At 45.6% G+C, this 21,918-nt stretch overlaps 1 protein-coding gene across 3 annotated transcripts in view; it reads left to right on the top strand.

The window, feature by feature from the left end:
• Window positions 1-101: 101 nt before the first annotated feature.
• SMC1A (structural maintenance of chromosomes 1A) overlaps window positions 102-21,918 on the top strand; it is a 32,110-nt gene continuing 10,293 nt past the window's right edge. Inside the window, exons 1-19 of one of the 3 annotated variants that reach the window (XM_068533030.1) lie at window positions 102-296; window positions 5,057-5,245; window positions 5,364-5,476; window positions 6,463-6,666; window positions 6,760-6,998; window positions 7,639-7,897; window positions 7,991-8,131; window positions 9,376-9,458; window positions 9,613-9,820; window positions 11,164-11,349; window positions 11,443-11,622; window positions 11,723-11,869; window positions 11,969-12,106; window positions 13,084-13,200; window positions 13,307-13,413; window positions 16,528-16,669; window positions 18,409-18,554; window positions 18,646-18,799; window positions 19,849-19,959. In XM_068533030.1, coding sequence (XP_068389131.1) covers window positions 188-296; window positions 5,057-5,245; window positions 5,364-5,476; window positions 6,463-6,666; window positions 6,760-6,998; window positions 7,639-7,897; window positions 7,991-8,131; window positions 9,376-9,458; window positions 9,613-9,820; window positions 11,164-11,349; window positions 11,443-11,622; window positions 11,723-11,869; window positions 11,969-12,106; window positions 13,084-13,200; window positions 13,307-13,413; window positions 16,528-16,669; window positions 18,409-18,554; window positions 18,646-18,799; window positions 19,849-19,959 — 2,973 coding nt within the window. In that variant the 5' untranslated portion in view covers window positions 102-187. The remainder of the gene's footprint in view (window positions 297-5,056; window positions 5,246-5,363; window positions 5,477-6,462; window positions 6,667-6,759; window positions 6,999-7,638; window positions 7,898-7,990; window positions 8,132-9,375; window positions 9,459-9,612; window positions 9,821-11,163; window positions 11,350-11,442; window positions 11,623-11,722; window positions 11,870-11,968; window positions 12,107-13,083; window positions 13,201-13,306; window positions 13,414-16,527; window positions 16,670-18,408; window positions 18,555-18,645; window positions 18,800-19,848; window positions 19,960-21,918) is intronic. The other 2 variants (XM_068533031.1, XM_068533032.1) reach the window with 2 other exon arrangements.

Raw genomic sequence — 21,918 nt, 5'->3', positions numbered from 1 at the left:
AAGAAAACCTCCACGTCAGCCCGAAGGCCCCGCCCGCGCCGGAAGCCGAAAATGCCGTTAGGCCTGGACTTATTCTCGCGAGGTTTGCCGTCCGCCCGGCCTGCACTGCGGTGTTTCCCGCGCGGGCTATCACAGTTCGCGGGTGTACGGCGCGGCCTTTCTTACAGCCGCCGGCGCCGCCACGGTCATGGGTTTCCTGAAGCTGATTGAGATCGAGAACTTTAAGTCGTACAAGGGTCGGCAGATTATCGGACCATTTCAGAGGTTCACCGCCATCATTGGACCCAATGGCTCTGGTGAGATAAACCCGGCTGCGGCCCTGCTTAACGTCCCAGCCTGGACCCCCCCTATCCGGCAGCACAGTAGTACAACCCAGCCTGTGCAGCCTGAAATGTCGCGAACCCTAACAGGTTCCTTGCCCTCCTGAGGGTTTTCGACCTGGACCCGCTTTTCCCGCTCGGGTGCTCTGACGCGAACCTTTTCCCCAGGTGTCAGTTGCCCGCTCTTTGCGCGACCCCCTTCCTGGCCCGAGTGGTACGGGCCGAAGTGTATGTTACCCCGCCCACTGCCCCCTGCAGCCAAAAGTGGCGCGTCCGGAGCCGGCTGCCAGTAGCTGGCCACGCAGTTCCTCCCCGGAGCAGCTGCATCCGGCCTCCACGCATTGTGTGAACCCCCCGGCAGATGTGGGACCGCTCGTGGCCCTCCCGTAGCCTCCGGGCCAAACGGTATACTTCTGCTTCATCCCAGCGCCCCCTCCTGCCTCGCGTTGGTACATTCCAATTCCTTTTTTTTTTTTTTTTTTTCTTTTAAAAACTCTTCTCTGGAGGCGGCACTTTTGAATTTCGGACTCCGAGCTCGCGTCTCCGGAGTGCTTGGGGTCTCGACTCCCCGGCCTCAACTGAGAGGTGGGGATGCCTCGAATTCGAGGCATGCCTTTCCTACCACTGAAACCGTCAAAAGTCAGAACTCATTCGCTCGTCAAATTTATTGAATGCTTACTGCTTTATAAGGAGTTACTCAGTCAAGGTGCTGTGGAAACAGCCGAGAACAGAATAAGCCATGCTTTCGGAGAACTTACATTCCAGAGGGGAAAGACGATAATAAAGGAGGAAATAAGTTATTTTTCGGCTGTGATAAGTGCTGTGCAGGATTGATGTGATACAGTGATGTGATAGAGTGACTTGGATGGCTTTTTAGGAAGAATGGTCATTAGTTAACAGTACTGTATTGTATATTTTGTATATTTTAAAGTAGATCTTAAAAAAGTCACAAGAAAAAAATTAACTGTGAGGTGATGGATGTTAACTAAACTTATTGTGGCAACCATTTTGCAATATATACAAATACAGAATCATGTTGTACACCTGAAAGTAATACAGTGTTGTATGTCAGTTATATCTTGTTAAAACTGGGAGAAAAAATAAAAAGAAAGAAAAAGGAAGGAAAGGAAGAAAGAAAGGCTAGTCAGATTAAGGCCTCTATTTCATATCTAAATTCCCCATCTCTAAATTATACACCCTGGAGTCCTCCCATCTACGGACATTAGAGATCTGTTTGGAATCCTGCTGTGTTCCTTCACCTCAGAGGTGTTCTAGCTGAATCACTTTCTAGCCTGAGGGACTGCCCTTGCTGAAGTAGCTGTAACTGATGACCTTCCCTGGAGTCTTGCCTAGATATGGCTCTCTATTAAGCAGGGTTTCTCAACAGCAGCACTGTTGACATTTCCAGTGAGGTAATGCTTTGCTGTGGGGTCCGTCCTTGTAGGATGTTTAGTGGCATCCTTGGCTTTTACCCACTAGGTGACAGTAGCAACTCCCCCACCCCCTCCAGGTGTGACAATCAAAAATGTCTACAGACATTACCAGATGTCCCCAGGGGGGAGGGGCAAAATCACTCCACCCTCCCCCACCTCATTTGAGAACTACTGGCCTAGATGGCTAATGCTTGGGGTTCCACTGCAGTTTCTTAGGATTTTGGTGTGGTGGCCCCTGTGGAAAGAGCTGAGATGCACCTCTTGGCATTCAGTCTCCCCAACATGGGTAAATTTGTATACCCAGGTATTCCGAAAAGGCCCTTGGTCTGACTGGCCCTCCCTTACCCCGTTCTTTTTTTTTTTGACAGGCAAGAAGTAGATTTATAGGATGCTTGTGAGGGATGCAAGTGGGAAGGCGAGGGAGCTCTGCTCCAAGGATTAAGTTGAGCTACATTTTTATAATCAAAGGAAAGTTGGGGAGGGGGAAGAGACCGCCTTCTTCCTCATTCTTCGAGTAGATGTCAGGCTTACATCCGACCCCATTCTTCAGTGCCCAGCTCCACGAGGCATTCTTTGATTCCCCTCAGTGAATTCCTCTCTGCCACACAGGAGACACTTTCTACATGTTAACGTTTATTCTGTTTTGTATCTTCATCACTGGTCTATGGAGTGCCCCAAAGAAGACATTCCTTGAAACATTATATCATTGTTCAGGTCATAATGCATGTTATAAAAATGTTTACAATATTGAATGATTGAGAGTAGGGAGGCCTTTGGTTGTGAGATGTTCTTGCCATCCTTGGAGAGCATGGGAGAAGCCCAGAAGTTGGAAATGGGTGCCTAAAAGGCTGACTCCTGGTCTGCATGATGTGCCAGTCCTGCTGTGATAAGAGAGACTAAGCTAAGAGTCCAAACCTGGTTAGGATAGGATTGCCATTTATTGAGCATTCACTGTGTGGCAAGTACTTTATTTATTAAGACACTTTACATTTAAATTCTCACAATGACCCTAGGAGGGAGATACCATTATCTTTGTTTTATCGATGAGAAGATCCAGGCACAAAGAGTTGTGATCACTTGCACACTTGATTCTCAGAGCCAGGATCAGAACCTGTGCCTGTCATACCTGTGCTCCCACCACTCCCACAGAGAACTATGTGCCAACCATTGTTTTAGATGCTTTACCCATGAGTCATGGTTTTTCAGATTTTGCAGGTGAGGGAAAGGAAGGTCTGCTAAAAGTGGTGAAACTAAGATTAGAACCTGGTCTGTTGGACTAGAACCCAAGCTCTTAATCACTGTCTTGTACTGCCTCTGTGGAAGGACCTGGGCTGCCATTTTTATAGCTGGGTAGAAGGGTTTTAGAAATCAGGTCCTCAGTTCAAGGTCAGATAGCATGTTGGGGGGAATCTTGAGATAGAATTTGTAGAGATTAAACTATTCCCTACCCACAACCCCAGTCTAAATTTTTTTAAATATATTTTTTTCTGAGTCTAAAATAGAGAAAGTAAAAACTGTGACTCCACTACTGAAAAGATAATCACTCTTAATGTTAAAAGCCTTATTTATTTATTTGAATAGTGAATATATGCACATGGTATAAAATTCAGAAAATCCCAAAGGATATACAGTAAAAAAAGAAGATTCTCTCCCTTCCCTGACTTGTTACCTATTTTCTTTCCCAGAAATGACCACTGTTATACTGTTTATATTTTTATGCCTTTCCCTCTCCCCAAGTTTTTTTTTTTTTTTTTTAATTTATTTTTTGGCTGCATTGGGTCTTAGTTGTGGCATGCAGGATCTTTCGTTGCAGTGTGCAGGCTCTTCGTTGCAGTGTGTGGGCTTCTCTCTAGTTGTGGCACGTGGACTCATTAGTTGCAGTGCGTGGGCTCTCTAGTTGTGGCATGCGGGCTTAGTTGCCCCGCGGCATGTGGGATCTTAGTTCCCCTACCAGGGATCGAACTGGCATCCCCTGCATTGCAAGACGGATTCTTAACCACTGGATCACCAGGGAAGTCCCCCCAAGTTTTGATTATGAAACTTTTCAAACCTACACCTGTGTTTTACTTAGTCATTTGAAAGTAAATTGCAGACATAATGACGTTTCACCCCTAAAGGATTCAGCATTCATCTACTAAGATCACCATTCTCCTGTTTACCAGTATACTGTTATCACACCTGAGAGAATTAATTTCCTCATGTCATCAGTTATCCAGTTTATATTCAAGCTTCCCAAATTGCTCCCCAAAATGTCTTTTTGGGATCTTTTTGGAACCAGAATCCAATCAAAGTTTGTGTGCTGCCTTTGCTTATGTCTCAGTAATCTCTGTATCCTGGAATGGTTCTCCCCAAAAGCCATTGACTTTTTGAAAAGACCAGACCAGTTGTCTTGTAGAATATCCCACATTCTGTGTTTGTCTTAAGGTTTTTTCATGGTGTCATTTACCATGTTTCTCTAACTGCTGTATTTCCTATAAACTGGAAGGTAGGTCTAAAGGTTTGTTTAGATTCAGGTCAAATATTTTTGGTAAGATACTTCATAGGTGATGCTGTGTGCTTCATGTTGTATCACTATAGGAATATGCCTTTTTAAAAAAAATTATGTTAAAATACACATAACATAAAATTTACCATTTTAACCATTTTTGAGTGTACAGTTCAGTAGTGTTAAATATATTCACATTTTTGTGCAATCAATCTTCTGAACTTTTTCATCTTGCAAAACTGAGACTATACTCATCAAATAACAGCTCTGCATTTTCCCCCTTCCCTCAGCCCCTGTGTGTTTTTTTGTTTTGTGTGTTTTTTTTTTTAAACTTGGTTGAGATCAAACTATGTTGAGTTTTGTATCATGCTTGTTTCTCCTATTGTGGGTATTTTCCCATGTCATCAAAGGTTGTAGAGGGACTTCCCTGGCTAATACTCCACACTTCCAATGCAGGGGGCCTGGGTTCGATCCCTGGTTGGGGAACTAAGATCCCACATGCTGCGCGGCATGGCCAAAAAAAAAAAAAAAAATGTTGTAGAACGATTTATTCTGTGAATATACCATTTCCTTAGATGGGGTTCTAGTTTTTGGCTGCTGTAAGTGGTAACTGCAAAGGAGCTGTTTTTCTAAGCCTTTGATCCAGGGCTTTGGTCAGGCCCAATCTTTACAGGGGCAAAGCAGTATTTTGTCCTCCTGTTAGTCTGTGCACTGAGTGATTAGGGAACATTTATGTTCTTGTCAATGTCTCCTTTATTCCTTTTCCTCTCCCCTTCTTCCTGACTTCCCCTCCTCTACTTTGTCCTGTCCTCCCTTAGGTAAGTCAAATCTCATGGATGCCATCAGCTTTGTGTTGGGTGAGAAAACCAGCAACCTGCGGGTAAAGACCCTGAGGGACCTGATCCATGGAGCTCCTGTGGGCAAGCCAGCTGCCAACCGGGCCTTTGTCAGCATGGTCTACTCTGAGGAGGGTGCTGAGGACCGCACCTTTGCCCGTGTCATTGTTGGTGGGTGAGGCTGGCCAGAGGTTCTCCTTGGGTCCACGAGCATCGGGGGGTGGCTAGACTAGTTTGTTGGGGTAGGAGGGAGGCCTAACCCTCGGCTGACTCATGCATTGTCTTGTAGGGGGTTCCTCTGAGTACAAGATCAACAACAAAGTGGTCCAGCTACATGAATACAGTGAGGAATTAGAGAAGTTGGGCATTCTTATCAAAGCTCGTAACTTCCTCGTCTTCCAGGTGGGCATTTTTAACAATTATTGGCTACCTGCTTTTTGTCCTATCCCCACTGGACCTGCCGCATCTCTGGCTTCATCATCTCTCCCCTGAACTAATGTAACGGCTTCCTCACTGGGCTTCCCGACTCCAGTCTGGCCCCTTCCTGTTCATCCCCTGGGCCAGGATCATCTTATGGGAGCACAAATATGTTTCTTTCCCTCCTCTCCTTAAAACATTTCAGTGATTTCTCATTGCCTTCTGATGGCAGTTCTCAAATTGTAGTCTCCAGATCGGCATCAACTGGGGACACGTTAGAAATGCACATTCTCAGGTCCTACCCCAGACCTATAGGGGCAGAGAGTATGGGGTGGGGCCCAGCAATTTGTGTTTTCCCGGGCTCTCCAGGTTATTATGATGCACACTAAAGTTTGAGAACCATTGCCTTAGCATGAAATCCAACTCCTATCATTCATGAAACACCACCCTTTGGTTCTTGCTCACCTCACTAGCCTCATATGCCATTACTCTTCCCTTCTAGCCCTGCCTTCCAGCCTAATTAAGCCTTTTACAGTTCCCCAAATTCACCTGCTTTCTTTGGCCTGCAGGCCTTTGCAATATTAATTTTCCTCTACGTGGAATAACCTCGTCTCTCTTACTTTCTTGGTTAGTTTCTTCCCCATCTTCCAAACTCAGCTTAGATGTCACCTTTGGGAAACCTTCCTACATAGGTACCCCTACCAGTCTCCTACCCTCAAGCTTCATTTAGTTCTTTTTCTGTGCTACTGCTGTCATTGTATGTAACACACGGTGTTGTCTCTGCTTCTATCTCTTCTGTTCCCCATGTACCTCAAAAGGCAGGGAATGTGTCCTCAAAGCTCAATGGTGAAATGTGCCACCCAGTGTGGGGAAGGGATCAGTGAACTTTTTCTGAATGATTGAGTGGGAGTGGGTAGCGGGAACTGGACTGGCTAGGGTCTAAGTGGGGAGAGTGTTTTGACCTTTACTAGGGCGCTGTGGAATCTATTGCCATGAAGAATCCCAAAGAGAGGACAGCTCTTTTTGAAGAGATCAGTCGCTCTGGGGAGCTGGCCCAGGAATATGACAAGCGAAAAAAGGAAATGGTGAAAGCTGAAGAGGACACGCAGTTTAATTACCATCGCAAAAAAAACATCGCAGCTGAACGCAAGGAGGCCAAACAAGAAAAAGAAGAGGTAGGTGGCCAGGTTGCCTCTGGGCTCTGAGAGGCCAGATTGAAGCCAGTGCCTTACTGATGCACCCCTGCCTCCACACCCCTATTTGCACAGGCTGACCGCTACCAGCGCCTGAAGGATGAGGTGGTGCGAGCTCAGGTACAGTTGCAACTTTTCAAACTTTATCATAATGAAGTGGAAATCGAGAAGCTCAACAAAGAACTGGCCTCTAAGAACAAGGAGATCGAGAAGGACAAGAAGCGGATGGACAAGGTAGAGGATGAGCTGAAGGAGAAGAAGAAGGAGCTGGGCAAAATGATGCGGGAGCAGCAGCAGATTGAGAAGGAGATCAAGTAAGTGGCAGACCTGGGCATGTGACTTGTGGAAAGCCAAGAGGCTGTGCTGTTTCCTAGGGCTCCTCTGAGCCCAGAGCCCAGTGCCTATACTAGTTTCTCTATCTTCCCCTTGACTTGCTTTGGCTAGAATCAGGCACATTTGTTGACTTGCATTTTAGACAAATAGAGTATTTAAGTACTCAGACTCTGGGTAGATAGGTACTCAGAAGAGGAGAACTTGAAAGGGGTGGTGGCTTTGCCAAGTGTGAGAGGAAGTGATGGGAAGCCACTCGTGGCTGGTAGTCTCTTCCTAGAAGAGGGAAACTGGAGCTTGAAGTTTAAAGGACAGAAATTTGAAAAGGTTAAGTCAGATTACGTGAACACAGGTTACTCTTGGGAGTTGTTACTGAGGGGCCTGGCCTGGCTAGGGTTGAGGCAGGGGTGGTAGCTTTACCTTATAGAGTGGCTGGAATGCCAGGCTGAAGCCATCATTTCTAGGGAGTAGCCCCTTTTTTGAGGATCTGTGGGACATCAGGCCCTTGTTCTTTTAGGCACTTCCCTGAGGCTTGGAGTTTAGGCCCCCTTTGGATTAAAAAGCCTTGGAACCCTCCCTTCTCCCACAGTGCTAACTGGTTTCCCCCCTCCCCTCTGGCAAAAGGGAGAAGGACTCAGAGCTGAACCAGAAGCGGCCTCAGTACATCAAAGCCAAGGAGAATACCTCCCACAAAATCAAGAAGCTGGAAGCAGCCAAGAAGTCCCTACAGAATGCTCAGAAGCATTACAAGAAGCGTAAAGGTGACATGGACGAGCTGGAAAAGGAGATGCTGTCAGTGGAGAAAGCCCGGCAGGAGTTTGAGGAACGGATGGAAGAGGAGAGTCAGAGTCAGGGCAGAGATTTGACCCTGGAGGAGAATCAGGTAAGCTCTTGGGGGGGTGGGGAGTAGAGAGATCGCTGGGCTGACATGGACTGACTTGGTCATCCCTGTCCTCCTTCCCTGTCCCTGACACAGGTGAAGAAATATCACCGGTTGAAAGAAGAAGCCAGCAAGAGAGCAGCTACCCTGGCCCAGGAGCTGGAGAAGTTCAATCGAGACCAGAAGGCCGACCAGGACCGGCTGGATCTGGAAGAGCGGAAGAAAGTAGAGACAGAGGTGGGCATGCCGTACAAGATTAGGAATGATGGTCCAGAGAAAAGGAAGTAATGATAGTCTTAACAGTAATGACAATAGCTAACATCTAGCAAGCACTTACTGTGTGCTAGACACTGTTTTTTACATGTATGCAGTCATTTAATTCCTCAATTTCCAAATGAGGAAAGTACAGCACAGAGGTGAAGTAATTTGCCTAAGGTTATTAAGTGGCAGAACTGGGATGTGAACCTGGGCAGTCTAGCCCACACTTTTTTTTTTTTTTGGCCGCACCTTGCAGCATGTGGGATCCTAGTTCTCCGACCAGGGATCGAACCTGCGCCTCCTGCAGTGGAAGCACAGAGTCCTAACCACTGGACCTTAAGGGAAGTCCCTAAAGCCCACACTTTGAAGTATACTTCACTTACTGTTTCCCTAATAACAATAATAATAAAATAATAAGAATGATAGAAAGTTATTATAGTACCCCAAGAGCCTACAGTGTTCCAGACATTATGCTAAGTACTTTTAAATATTTAAAAGAAGGCGTTAGGCATTAGTATTAACAGCTAAGTATGTTAAGCACTTAATGGATATCATATGAAGTGGAGGTTACCTGCATTTTACAGATGAGAAAACAGAGGTGCAGAAAGGCCCAGAAAGCTTTACTTTGTTTTGGTTCGAGCCTCTCTTGATTGGTGAGGAAGTTAGCCCAGGCTGGGTAGAACACCTATGAGAGGGTTTCATAGGGCCCAGGGTGACCCCATCAGTTAGCAGAGCCACATTGAACACCATCTGTATGTCTGCTTTTTTTTTTTAAGATTTAATTCGATTTATTTTTGGCTGCGATGGGTCTTCGTTGCTGCGCGCGGGCTTTCTCTTTTTGTGGCGAGCGGGAGCTACTCTTTGTTCGGTGTGCCGGCTTCTCCTTGCGATGGCTTCTCTTGTTGCGGAGCACGAGCACTAGGGTGCTCGGGCTTCAGTAGTTGTGGCTCGCGGGCTTAGTTGCTCTGCGGCATGTGGGATCTTCCCGGACCAGGGATCGAACCCGTGTCCCCTGCATTGGCAGGCGGATTCCTATCCACTGCACCACCAGGGAAGTCCCTGTGTGTCTGCTTTTTAATGGGCCTCCTGCACTAGTGACCCATTGTCCGTGACTGTTGGGCTCTTGGATGAGCAGGCACATGGGGAGGGTGAGCCAGGGCCCCATGGTCTTGGAGTTAACTTACTCAGCCTATGGTGATGTAGTGTATTTGTCTTTCTCCCAGGCCAAGATCAAGCAAAAGCTGAGGGAGATTGAAGAGAATCAGAAGCGGATTGAGAAACTGGAGGAATACATCACAACTAGCAAGTATGTGGTCTTGTAACCTTCCCTCTTACTTCCAGGCCTGTTCTTGTGAACCCTTCCTGTCCTGCCCCTCTCCAGGCAGGACCCACAGAGTCCCTCTCGGCCAGGAATATTTTCTGGCCAGCCAGGGTAACCCTTGTGTTTCCTTACTTTGTAGGCAGTCCCTCGAGGAGCAGAAGAAGCTAGAGGGGGAGCTGACAGAGGAGGTGGAGATGGCCAAGCGGCGAATTGATGAGATCAATAAGGAGCTGAACCAGGTGATGGAGCAGCTGGGGGATGCACGCATTGACCGCCAGGAGAGCAGCCGCCAACAGCGAAAGGCAGAAATTATGGAAAGCATCAAGCGCCTGTACCCTGGCTCTGTGGTAAGAGTGGAGAGGGAACTCATTTCCTGAGCACTTACTTTCACACTCACTGTCAGATAATTTTCACAGCAGCCCTGTGAGGACAGGATTGCTAATCCCATTTTTACAGTTAGGGAAACTGAGGGTCAGAGAGGTTAAATGACTTGCTCAAAACAGCGTAGCTTATAAGTATAAGAACTGCAATTCAGGGACTTCCCTGGTGGGGCAGTGGTTAAGAATCCGCCTGCCAGTGCAGGGGACACAGGTTCGATCCCCGGTCCGGGAAGATCTCACATGCCTCAGAGCAACTAAGCCCGTGCGCCACAACTACTGAGCCTGTGCTCTAGAGCCCGCACGCCACAACTCCTGAAGCCCGCGTGCTTAGAGCCCGTGCTCCGCAACAAAAGAAGCCACCGCAGTGAGAAGCCCGCGCGCCGCAACGAAGAGTAGCCCCCGCTCACCGCAGCTAGAGAAAGCCCGCGTGCAGCAACGAAAACCCAACACAGCCAAAATAAATAAATAAATAAAATTTAAAAAAAGAAAAAAAAACTGCAGTTCAGACCCAACTTGTTCTGATTCTTAACCTCGTGTTCTTTTCATCACACCAGTTGTATCTTTCTGAAAGTTTTGTCTTGCTTGTGTCCACTCCTCTGTGGGAGGTGGGGAAACTGGAGAGGGCTTTGGGAAGGGAAGGGGCCACAGGGCAGGAATTAGCTCCCAGGAAGTAGCTCTGTGCAGGCTTCAGTATGAGCTTTTTTGGCATGTAACAACCAGCTCATTCACTAGGCTTTATCAGATCTCTTGGCCTCTTAAACCAAATCCTGAGTCCCCAGATTCCCTGAATATTACTCCTCTATTGCTGTAATTCCATCCCTGGGTTCAACTTAATTGAGTTCCACAACTATTTCCTGATATTTCCTATAGACACTGCTGGGGAGTTGATAAGAAGGAGTTAAGCTCAGTCACTGCCCTTAAAGATCTTACCCTTTATCTGATAGTTCTTAGGGAACCATGGTTGATTTGGGGGGCATGGGGGAAGTGAACTAAACAAAGAGATTTACTTTGCTGGGTGTTTGTGAGAATTTGATATAATGCATATAGGGTCTCTGGCATAATGCCTGGGGTGGCAGTGGTCTGTGAAATGGTAAAAGTGAGGTTTAGAAAGATGATTTTTGGATTCAGACATGACTGCCTGAAGTTGTTGTTGCTTTGGGGCCAGAGTAGGTTTTTCTTCCATAGTGTGGGGGCAGTGTTCCTGGTAGAAATTCTGACCTGCTCCCACCCCCTTCCAGGCTGGGAATTGGGGTTCCCAGGCCAGCTCCCAAAAGCCTCATGCTTCACTTTTCTCTTCTGACTTTCCCTAGTACGGCCGCCTCATTGACCTCTGCCAGCCCACACAAAAGAAGTATCAGATTGCAGTAACCAAGGTTTTGGGTAAGAACATGGATGCCATTATCGTGGACTCAGAGAAGACAGGCCGGGACTGTATTCAGTATATCAAGGAGCAGCGTGGGGAGCCTGAGACCTTCTTGCCTCTTGATTACCTGGAGGTGAAGCTGGTGGTGATGGGGTCAGGGCAGCGTGAGAGGGCTGCTCTTCCTAGCCCTCCGTGTTCCGCCACTTAACTGAGCTTCTTCTCACAGGTGAAACCTACAGATGAGAAACTCCGGGAGCTGAAGGGGGCCAAGCTGGTGATTGATGTTATTCGCTATGAGCCACCTCACATCAAAAAAGCCCTGCAGTACGCTTGTGGCAATGCCCTTGTCTGTGACAATGTGGAGGATGCCCGCCGCATTGCCTTTGGAGGCCACCAGCGCCACAAGGTATGGATTCCCTTGCCCAAATTGGAGCTGGACAAGCTTAGTATTGGCGATTCCTCTGTTTAGCTTCTCCCCTCTCCTCTCTACTCCCTGCTGTATGTAGACAGTGGCACTGGATGGGACCCTGTTCCAGAAGTCAGGGGTGATCTCTGGCGGGGCTAGTGATCTGAAGGCCAAGGCCCGGCGCTGGGATGAGAAAGCAGTAGACAAGTTGAAAGAGAAGAAAGAGCGGTTGACAGAAGAGCTGAAGGTAAGCCATAGGCAGGGCTGTCCCTAGGAATGGGGGTCCGAAGCCCAGGCCAGCTGCCCACCTTCTTACCACCTAGCCCCCCTCTCTTGTCCACTTTAGGAGCAGATGAAGGCAAAGCGGAAAGAGGCAGAACTACGTCAGGTGCAGTCTCAGGCCCACGGACTGCAGATGCGGCTCAAGTACTCACAGAGTGACCTAGAACAGACCAAGACACGACATCTGGCCCTGAATCTGCAGGTGGGGCCTGGCCTTCAGCCCTGTTTGCCAAAGGCCATCTTCACATTCCTGGCCTAGGTTTTTCTGGGGGTGGGGAACTTGTCCCACTTCCTTTGGGGACCAGACATAGCATAAAGTCAGACAAGCAGGGGTTCAGATCTTGGCTCTGTATGACATTAGGCAAGTTACTAAACCTCTGTGTTGTATCTGTTCAAATCTTTTGCTCATTTTTGTATTGGTTTGTAAGTTTTTTGAAAAATATATTCCAGAAACAATATCTTTGTCAAACATATGTATTGCAGGTACTCAAAAAACAAAACAAAACAGGAAAAAAAACAAAAAACAAACAAAATAAACCTCTCAGTGTCAATTTTTTCATCTTAATCTGTAAAGTGGGGTTAGAATTATAGGGTCCTTACAAAGATTGAATGAGTTAATATATGTGAAGTATTTAGACTGATTCCTCATAGCCAGTGAATGTTCAGTAAATGTTAGGTGCTATTAACATAACTAATTCATTCAACAAATATTTGAGTTTCTTCTGAAAGTTTTCAAAGTGAGCTACAGATATTTCAGTCCCTGTGGGTGGGGGTAGTTTTATAGACATATTAATGTGTTTGATTATGGGTGGTTCCCCAGCTCACCCTGGAGGTGTTATGTAATATGTAGTATATGTATCATTTTTCTAAAATCAAAAAGTCTGAATTCCAAAACATATCTGGCCCCAGGGGTTATTGATGAGGGAGTGTGGACCTGTAAGTAATGATGTTTACTGTGTGCCCAGCCTTTTGGATTGAAGCTGGCTGACTAGAGGCCAGGGAGGAAGCCATGTGATGGTCCAAGTGAGATATGATGCAGCCTTGACAGCAGTGCTAAGTCAGGTTCTCTCAGCATGTGGCGAGTTAGCCCTTTTTGTCCATGGGGCCAGTATACTCAGGGTGGCTCTTTTTCTCCAAGGATCCTGGTCTCTTTTGTCCTCTCAACCCTGTTTCCTTCAGGAAAAGTCCAAGCTGGAGAGTGAGCTAGCCAACTTTGGGCCTCGAATCAATGATATCAAGAGGATCATCCAGAGTCGAGAGAGGGAAATGAAAGACTTGAAGGAGAAAATGAACCAGGTTGGTAGAGGATGAGCCATGCCAGCATGTGCATCAGGGCAGGACTGAGGCTGGAAGCAGCACTCTGACCCAGAGGGCCTTTTCTCTCCCTTGCTTCTCCCCTCAGGTAGAGGATGAGGTATTTGAAGAGTTTTGTCGGGAGATTGGTGTGCGCAACATCCGGGAGTTTGAGGAAGAGAAGGTGAAGCGGCAGAATGAAATCGCCAAGAAGCGGTAGGTGGAAGTGTGGTTAGAAGGGGAGACTGGGGTGCCCTTGAGCCCCTAGCCTGACATCTGGGAAGTCAAATGCCATCATAAGGCAGGGAGCAGCTTTTACAACGATGGGCATTTATGGTAGGTCATCCTTAAAGAACAGGGACATCAGGGAAGCATGTGGCACAGTATAGGGATTAAGAGTACCAGCTTTAAACGTGGTTTACCTGGGTTAAAATCCCAGCTCCATGGTTCATTTATCTTGGGCAGTGACTTGACCTCTCTAAGCCCCAGTTTCCTTATGCGTCAAGTGGGATAATTGTGATACCTATCTCATAGAATTGTTGGGGTGGATCAGAGGTTGGGCTTAATCCTTATAAAGTATTTAGCATGATACTTTGCACCTACTAAGAGCAATAGATATTAGTTTTTTTTTTTTTTGGTCGCACCATGTGGCTTGCAGGATCTCAGTTTCCCAACCAGGGATTGAACTTGGGCCATGGCAGTGAAAGCACCGAATCCTAACCACTAGACCACCAGGGAACTCCCAATAGATATTAGCTTTTATTATTGTCATTGTCCTGATGGGTGATGTGGGAGAGGAGGACCAAAGTTCTAGGTTGGAAGAATAGTAAGAACAAAGCAAGTTTCTCCTTTCTTTCCCACTTTAGTTTATTCATTTGTTCAACAAACCTTGTTTGAATACCTACTTGTGCCAAGTTGTCCTGTGCTAGGTATTGGAGAGGGTGGGGAGATGAGGGTAAGATAGATGAACACGACACAGTCTCTCTGAAGGAGGTCACCCCCTGGACCCAGGGCTTCAGTCAGCAGTTCGTCTAGCCCATCACCCATACAGTAACTGTTCATTGCTCTCCTACCCCCAAGTCAGGCTCAAGGGATATAGAATTGAATCAGAGACTGTCCCTGTCCTCAGGGAGTTATGGAGTAATGAGGGAGACAAACAAGTAGATCAGCAGTTTCAGAATGATGCTGTACTTGAGGTAGATAGAAAATACAGAGGAAAATGTTCAAGGAGCTGCAAATCAACAAAAGGAAAAATAAAAACCTAGAGACCCAATAGAATAATGGAGAGAGGATGTAGTTAGCATTTCATGGAAAGAGAAGCTTGAATGGCTAGTAACTGTGAATTGATGTTCCATCTCATTCCTAATTAGAGGAAATGCGAATTAAAACAATCTAGCAGTATTTGGTGAAAATAAGTCTACACGAGCCCAATGACTTAGCAAAGCCACTCCTGAGTCTATATCCCAGAGAGAGTCTTGGCCACAGGGTGACAAAGAGACACATTCAAAGTTGTTCATCTTGGCATAATTTGTAATAGTGGGACATTGGTGGCAATGTAGATGGCCATCACTGCAGAGCAGTATAAGTTAAATGTGATGACTATACAGACTATGGAATACTGTGTAGCAGTTCAGACAAGAACTAGATTTACAGGCAGTAACAGGATAAATTTATAACACTGTACATTTGTATAAATTTAAAAACAAAACAACATTTTACAAGGATATGCATTTTTAAGGTTATATACGTACGTATGTATATGTGTGTATGTATGTATGTATGTCACTTGGGTGTACATGCTCACTGTAGGGAAGATAATAGGAGTAGAAATCAGATTGAACCAAAGGAGACAAGGGAAAGGTCTTGTACACACAGCGATCATAAGTGTTTTATGGACTATGGGGTATGATTATACCAAAAAGGGAGGAACCCAACAAAGTGTAGTAGAAACTAAGAACCTGCTCACAATTGTCAGGAGAGGTTTTGCAGACCAAGGAGTGATGAACTGGAGACCTGTAGAGTGAGTAGGATTTAGCCAACCAAGCAGTAGACAGAAGAAGGGAGTTCCAAGCAGTGAGAACAGCATGCTCAGAGGTGTGAGAGAGCATACCTTGTTCTGCAAACTAAGTATTGAATGTCTGGAGCAGAAAAATGGGGTCAGGAGGAAGCCGGAGGTGTTGGAGAGGTCAGCAGGGGCCAGATCACAGAAGGCTTTGTGAGTCATGCTTAGGAGATTGAACTTAAAATTGCATAGCTCAAAATTATAGAGTTAATTACATTCCATTTGGATTATAGTGACTAATAGGTTTAAGCTGCTAGCATGACATCTGGCAGCATCTGTCACACCATATTGGGGGGTGGAGGGACAGTTGGAAGTTAGACCTGCCTGTCCTGCTAGTATCTGCGTATGCTGGTTACATACTCTTGAGTTTCTATAGAGATAGGGAGGAGGGAACTAGCAGGAATCTATTTTCTCCATTTTTTTTTTTTTTTTTTTTTACTACCCAAGCTCTGCCCCTTTAGAGATTCTGGAATGTTGGGGCAGAGGTGTATGCGGGGGTTAGGGGGTAGTTGGAAAGAGTCAAAGCCCATGAACTGGATATGAACTGAATACAGCCAGTATACCTGGAGATGGTGATGATAACTAAAATTTGTTGAGTACTTACTGTGTACCAGGCATGGTTCTAAGGACTTTATACATATTAACTCCCAATAACTCTGAGGTAAGTACTATTAATTATTATTTCCATTTTTCAGGTGATAAAACAGGCATGGAGAGTATGACTAAGTTGTCTGAGATTCATAGTAAATGGCAGAGTTGGGATACCAGTCCCCTTATCCCACCACATTATATTGCAAGGATGCCGTAGGAGAAGAAACCCAGGTTTTGGTGTTTACACCTGGGATCTAATCTCACTTTGCCAGCTCTGTGTCCTTGGGCAAGGTCTTTTACCTCTTGGCCCAAGTTTCCTCATTTGTAAAATTAGGATAATAATGCCTTCTTGTGGAGCTGTTCATTAGAGGATTAGAGGTAATGTATGTAAATTACATAGAAGCTTAATAAATAGGAATTATCTTAGCTGGTGGGTTCAGGTGGACCTTTTTGTGCCTCCTTCTAGGAACTCGGAACAGGGGCTCCAGTGTTTAAAGGAGGATTCATGGAGTTTGGCCCAATCTCCTCTGCCTTGTGCCATATCTACAAAGCTAGGCCAAGGAACTTAGTTCTGTAACCTCAGGGGACAGTTTTATGTGGATGAGCTGAGTGGTGACTAAAATTCAGCAGTAACTGAGTCCCTGTGCCCCAGGCCTAGTTCTCCTTTCTCCCCACAGTTTGGAGTTCGAGAATCAGAAGACTCGCTTGGGCATCCAATTGGATTTTGAAAAGAACCAACTGAAGGAGGACCAGGATAAAGTACACATGTGGGAGCAGACAGTGAAAAAAGATGAAAATGAGATAGAAAAGCTCAAGAAGGTAAGGAAGGAGACCATGAAAAACTAAACTAAAAGCTAAGAGGAAAAATTGGAAGAGATAATATCCATAATTTATAAAGCCCTCTTCTAAATAAGAAGAACACCAAGACCTAAATAGGGAGAAAAAATGAGTAAGTGGCACAAACAGTTCAAGAAGAGATTCACATAACCCATAAACACGTATATATAATTTAGCCTTAGTAGAAATCAAAGGAATGCAAATTAAAACAATTATGTGTAATTTGTTTCCTATCACATCACCCAAGATTTTTTTTTTTAAAAAAAGGATACTGGCCATGATGCACAAAACCAACATTCTTAGGCCATATGGCACCATCCATTGAGAGTCTTCAGAATACATTTCTCCTCAGTAATACATGAGGAAATCCAAAATGCTGACACATAGGTTGATGTTTTTGTTTTTTGTTTTTTGTTTTGTTATTTACTTATTTATTTGGTTGTGCTGGGTCTTAGTTGCAGCAGGCGGGCTCCTTAGTTCTGGCATGCGAACTCTTAGTTGCGGCATGCGTGTAGGATCTAGTTCCCTGACCAGGGATTGAACCCAGGCCTCCTGCATTGAGAGCACGGAGTCTTATCCACTGCGCCACCAGGGAGGTCCCCCAGGTTGTTTATTTTTTAAGTTTTTTTATTACTATTTTTTTTATATTTTGGCTGCTTTGGGTCTTCATTGCTGCGCATGGTCTTTCTCTAGTTGTGGCAAGCGGGGGCTACTCTTCGTTGTGGTGCGCGGGCTTCTCATTGAGGTGGCTTCTCTTGTTGCGGAGCACAGGCTCTAGGCGTGCGGGCTTCAGTAGTTGTGGCACACGGGCTCAGTAGTTGTGGCTCCTGGGCTCTAGAGCGCAGGCTCAGTAGTTGTGGCACATGGGCTTAGTTGCTCCGCGGCATGTGGGATCTTCCCGGACCAGGGCTTGAACCCGTGTCCCTTGCATTAGCAGGCGGACTCTTAACCACTGCGCCACCAGGGAAGCCCTGCATATTATTTCTTATGAGCCATTTGAGAGAAAGTTGCAGATATGTCCCCTTCTGTGACTTTCAGATCAAAATGAAAACATTCTCCTTTAAAAAAAAATCAGAACATAATAGGTAAGATGACAGTCCCCTTTGACTGACCACTCTCAATCCCAGTCCCCTTACTCTTCCTGGGGCTAATCTCATGTAGGGTGTATTCTTCCAGACCTTATAGGCATTTACTTAAATACTTTTGCATTCATATATATGTACTCATGGAAAGTACACAGTATTGTTTTTGTGGGTGTTTCAAAAACATTGATGTTATTGCTCATGACAGTAGTCTTGGTGTGGAAAAGATGCTTAAATAACATTAAGTCAGAATATAGACTTTTAATTACAATCTAGTCTCAGCTATGTAGACCTGTCCATAAGTAATGCTGAGGGGGAAATAGGCTAAATGTTAATTGGTTCTCTCTGGCTGGTGCGATTACAAGTAATTTCTTTTTTTCCTCCTGCTTCATACTTTTCCTATACTTTGAACTTTTCTACAGCAGGCAACTTGTATATTGGGGTAAGGGGGAGGTCAACAAAATAATTTGGAAAAAGGTAAAAGAACTCAGAGGGGTGATGGGGGTTTGTAAAAGCAGAGCTCATTGAAACAGATTCCAGCAAACTGTCTGGTGGAAAGGGTGGGGACAATGGGAGAAGATCCCAAGGTGAGCTGGGGAAAGCCTTCACTTCTTGTCCTGTTCACCGTGCTGGGACCAGGAGGAACAAAGACACATGAAGATCATAGATGAGACCATGGCCCAGCTACAAGACCTGAAGAATCAGCACCTGGCCAAGAAGTCAGAGGTGAATGACAAGAACCATGAGATGGAGGAGATTCGTAAGAAACTGGGGGGCGCCAACAAGTGAGTGGGTTCAGGCCTGGGCCTGGGGGAAGTACGTAGTACGGGCAGCTTGCTGGATTTGGGTCTCACCTATCTTCCTGGATCTTCTTAGGGAAATGACCCATTTACAGAAGGAGGTGACAGCCATTGAGACCAAGCTTGAACAGAAACGCAGTGACCGCCACAACCTGCTACAGGCCTGCAAGATGCAGGACATCAAGTTGCCGCTGTCTAAGGGCACCATGGATGATATTAGTCAGGAAGAGGTGAGTATTAAGGCTGGTGGTGGGTGCGGGCTGTGAATAACATAACCAAGAATGGGGGATGAAGGTCGCTAGGGAGGGCAGGTGAGAGAGAGAGAAAAGGATGGTGGGTGCAGGTGGTGAGAGACAAAAGGAGGGATGCAGGGGAGATGAGGCAGGGTGAAGCTGTGAAGGCAGGTGAGGTGAAAGGTAATAGCTTTGGTGTGAGAGGGAAGTTGCTGGGGGTAGGGCTGCATGTCAGTAGGTGGTGAGGGAGGTAAGCCAGGAGAAGAGGAAGTCATTCATTAACCTTAGGGACTTGAGCTAAGATAGTTCCAGCAGGTGATGGATATTGGTAGGAGTGGGAATTGAGGGACATTAGCCAAGAGCAAAGGAAGACGGAATTGAGGGACCTGAGGGATGGTAACTTAGCTGCAGTGAGGGAGATTGGCCAGGAGAGAGTTGGGTAAGGGACATCAGCAATGCAGAGGTGATGAAGCTTAGTTATGGGAAAGGGAGGGACACCAGCCAATAGAAGAGCCAAGGCATTTTATCCACTGAAAGTGAAGCTTGGTAGCAAGGGGGTGGGAATGTTAACTGAGAGGAGGTTTGCAGATATCTTGTCTTTGTCCTGAACATGTATTTCAGTCCCACATGTCTTTCTCCCTCCTTTCTTCCCAAATAGCATTTCCATTTAATTCAGCAAAATATTTTGAACACCGGCAGTGTGCCAGGCATCATGGTAGCATGTGATATAATTACTCCTAATCCTAAGCACAACCCTGCCAGGCAGGCATCGTCCTGTGTTGCAGATGAGGGTTTGTGTGTTTAAATGAGGATTCAAGCAACAGCATGGCTTGCCCAGGGTCACACGGTTAGTCGGCGGTAGAGCCCAATTTTGAACTCAGATCTTTCTGCTGTCAGAGCTGCTCTTCCTTTTGCCACAAGTACTTTCTAGCAAGGTGCTTCTCAAAGACATCGAAGGCTGCAAAGGAGCCCCTCAGCCCCCTCTAGAGGAGCAAGTGCTCTTATGGCCATTCGGCTCCATTTGAATCTCCCTCTCGCCATTGCAGGGTAGCTCCCAGGGGGAGGATTCAGTGAGTGGCTCCCAACGAACTTCCAATATCTATGCACGAGAGGCCCTCATCGAGATTGACTACGGCGACCTGTGTGAGGATCTGAAGGTGAGGCTCAGCCTCGGGGAGTGGGTACATCCTCCCAGCTGTCCAGAGAGAGGGTCAGCTCATCTGGGGGCCCTGTGGAGACAGACCACGTCTGGAAAGAGGGGCGAGCTGGCAAGGCGGGGGGTGGGGTGGAGTTGTGATCCATGGCTTCCCCCCATATACAAACACAGACACAGGCACATCTTCCACCTCCACCTGCCCCCATCCCTGCCTGTTGCCAGTCTTCCCCTTCCACCTGTGTACACATCTCAGCCCAGATACACGGAGAACAGGCTCCTGTACAGTGAACAGATAGACCTCGGGGGTTCCTCAGGGCTCTGTCCCAGGCATCCTTTCCTTCTCATTTGGTGTTCTCTCATCCTGGGTATCTCCTCTACTCCCCTGGCTTCAGCTGCCGTCTCTATGCTAGGGCCCACAGGTACCTCAAACCCCAGCCTTCCTCCCCAAATCGGCCTCTTCTCTTCAGTGCCAGCCCCAGGTTCAAACCAGAAATCTGAGCCTTGTCCTTAACTCTCTCTCTCACTTTGCATATTCAATGAATTACCAAGCCCTGTCAATTCTACCTTCCAAATATCTACTGAATTCTACTTTTCTCTGTTTCCACTGTCTCTCTAGTTCAGGCTGCTTTCACCACTCACATGGACTACTGTAGGAGCCTTCCAAATAGTTTCTGATGCTTTCCAATCTTTCCTTATAGCCAGGCAGGGGGACTTGATTTTTTTTTTTAACTTTTTTATTATGGAAAATTTCAAACAGATACAGAAGTAGAGAGAATGATATGATGAACCCCAGGTACCCATCATCCAGCTTCAGTAATTAGCAACATATGGCCAATCCTGTTTTTTATACCCTTCCCCCTCCTGATTGGCACATTTTAAATCAAATTCTAGATATTCCATTCATAATTACCTCAGTATATGTCTCTAGGACACCTTTTTAAAAAATGTAACCACGATATTATACCAAAAAATTAGCACTAACTGTGTAGTGTCATCTGATACTCGATAAATGTTTAGATTTCCATGAATGTCCCATAAATATCTTTTTTAAAAATATTGTTTCTGTGTTTAAGTCAGGATTCAAGTGAGGTCCATGTGTTTAAATTGGTCTCTTATGGTCTATAACATTTTTTTATCCCTTTTTATTTTTTTCTTGCTATTTATGGAAGAAACTGGGTCATTGGTCTTGTACAATTTTCTATACTCTGAATTTGGCTGATTGTGTCCCATGATGTTTTTTAACATGTTCTTCCATCCTTGTGTTTCCTATAAACTGGTAGTTAAATCTGTGGTTTGATTGGATTCAGATTCATTTTTTATTTTTGGCAAGAATATATCATATGTGGTACCGTGTACTTATGAACTTCCTTTTGCATCGCATCAGTAGACACTGAATGTCAGTTCGTTCTCTCTATCTTTGTAATGATAAGATTGATGAATGCTCAACACTACCTATGAAATATTCTTGCCAAAAACTCAAACAAGGATCTGATTAAGCTTTTATGTCCACCAATTATATGAAACACTGGTGCCAGAGGAACATGTTAAATAAAAGCACAGGGATGCAGTTAACTAGATCCAGACTGTGGGAAACTCTAAAGGACAAAAGACCTGGTCTCTTCCATAAATAAATGGGAAGAAAGAAAGAAACAGAAAGGGAGAACTTTTATAGGCTTATGAGACAAATCAACCAGTTACAATGTGTGGCCTTCCCTTGAATCCATTGCAAAGAAAAGAGAGACAGGGGAATTTATAGATTAAATGAGATTTAAGAGACATATCAACCAGTTGTAATGTGGGCACCTTATTTGGAACCTGCTTTGAAAAAAACCTGCAAAAAATTTTTTATGTAACACAATTGGGCTGATTTGAACGCTGACCAGATAGTTTATGATGTTCAGGAATTGCTGTTAATATTTTTAGGTGATAATGGTATTGTGGTTTTATTTTTAAAATGTCC

The sequence above is a fragment of the Eschrichtius robustus genome, chromosome X, assembly GCF_028021215.1.
Source record: "Eschrichtius robustus isolate mEscRob2 chromosome X, mEscRob2.pri, whole genome shotgun sequence".
In the NCBI taxonomy this organism is placed as follows: domain Eukaryota; kingdom Metazoa; phylum Chordata; class Mammalia; order Artiodactyla; family Eschrichtiidae; genus Eschrichtius; species Eschrichtius robustus.
The sequence above is the reverse complement of the archived record's forward strand: the minus strand, read 5'-3'. Positions and strand labels throughout refer to the sequence as shown.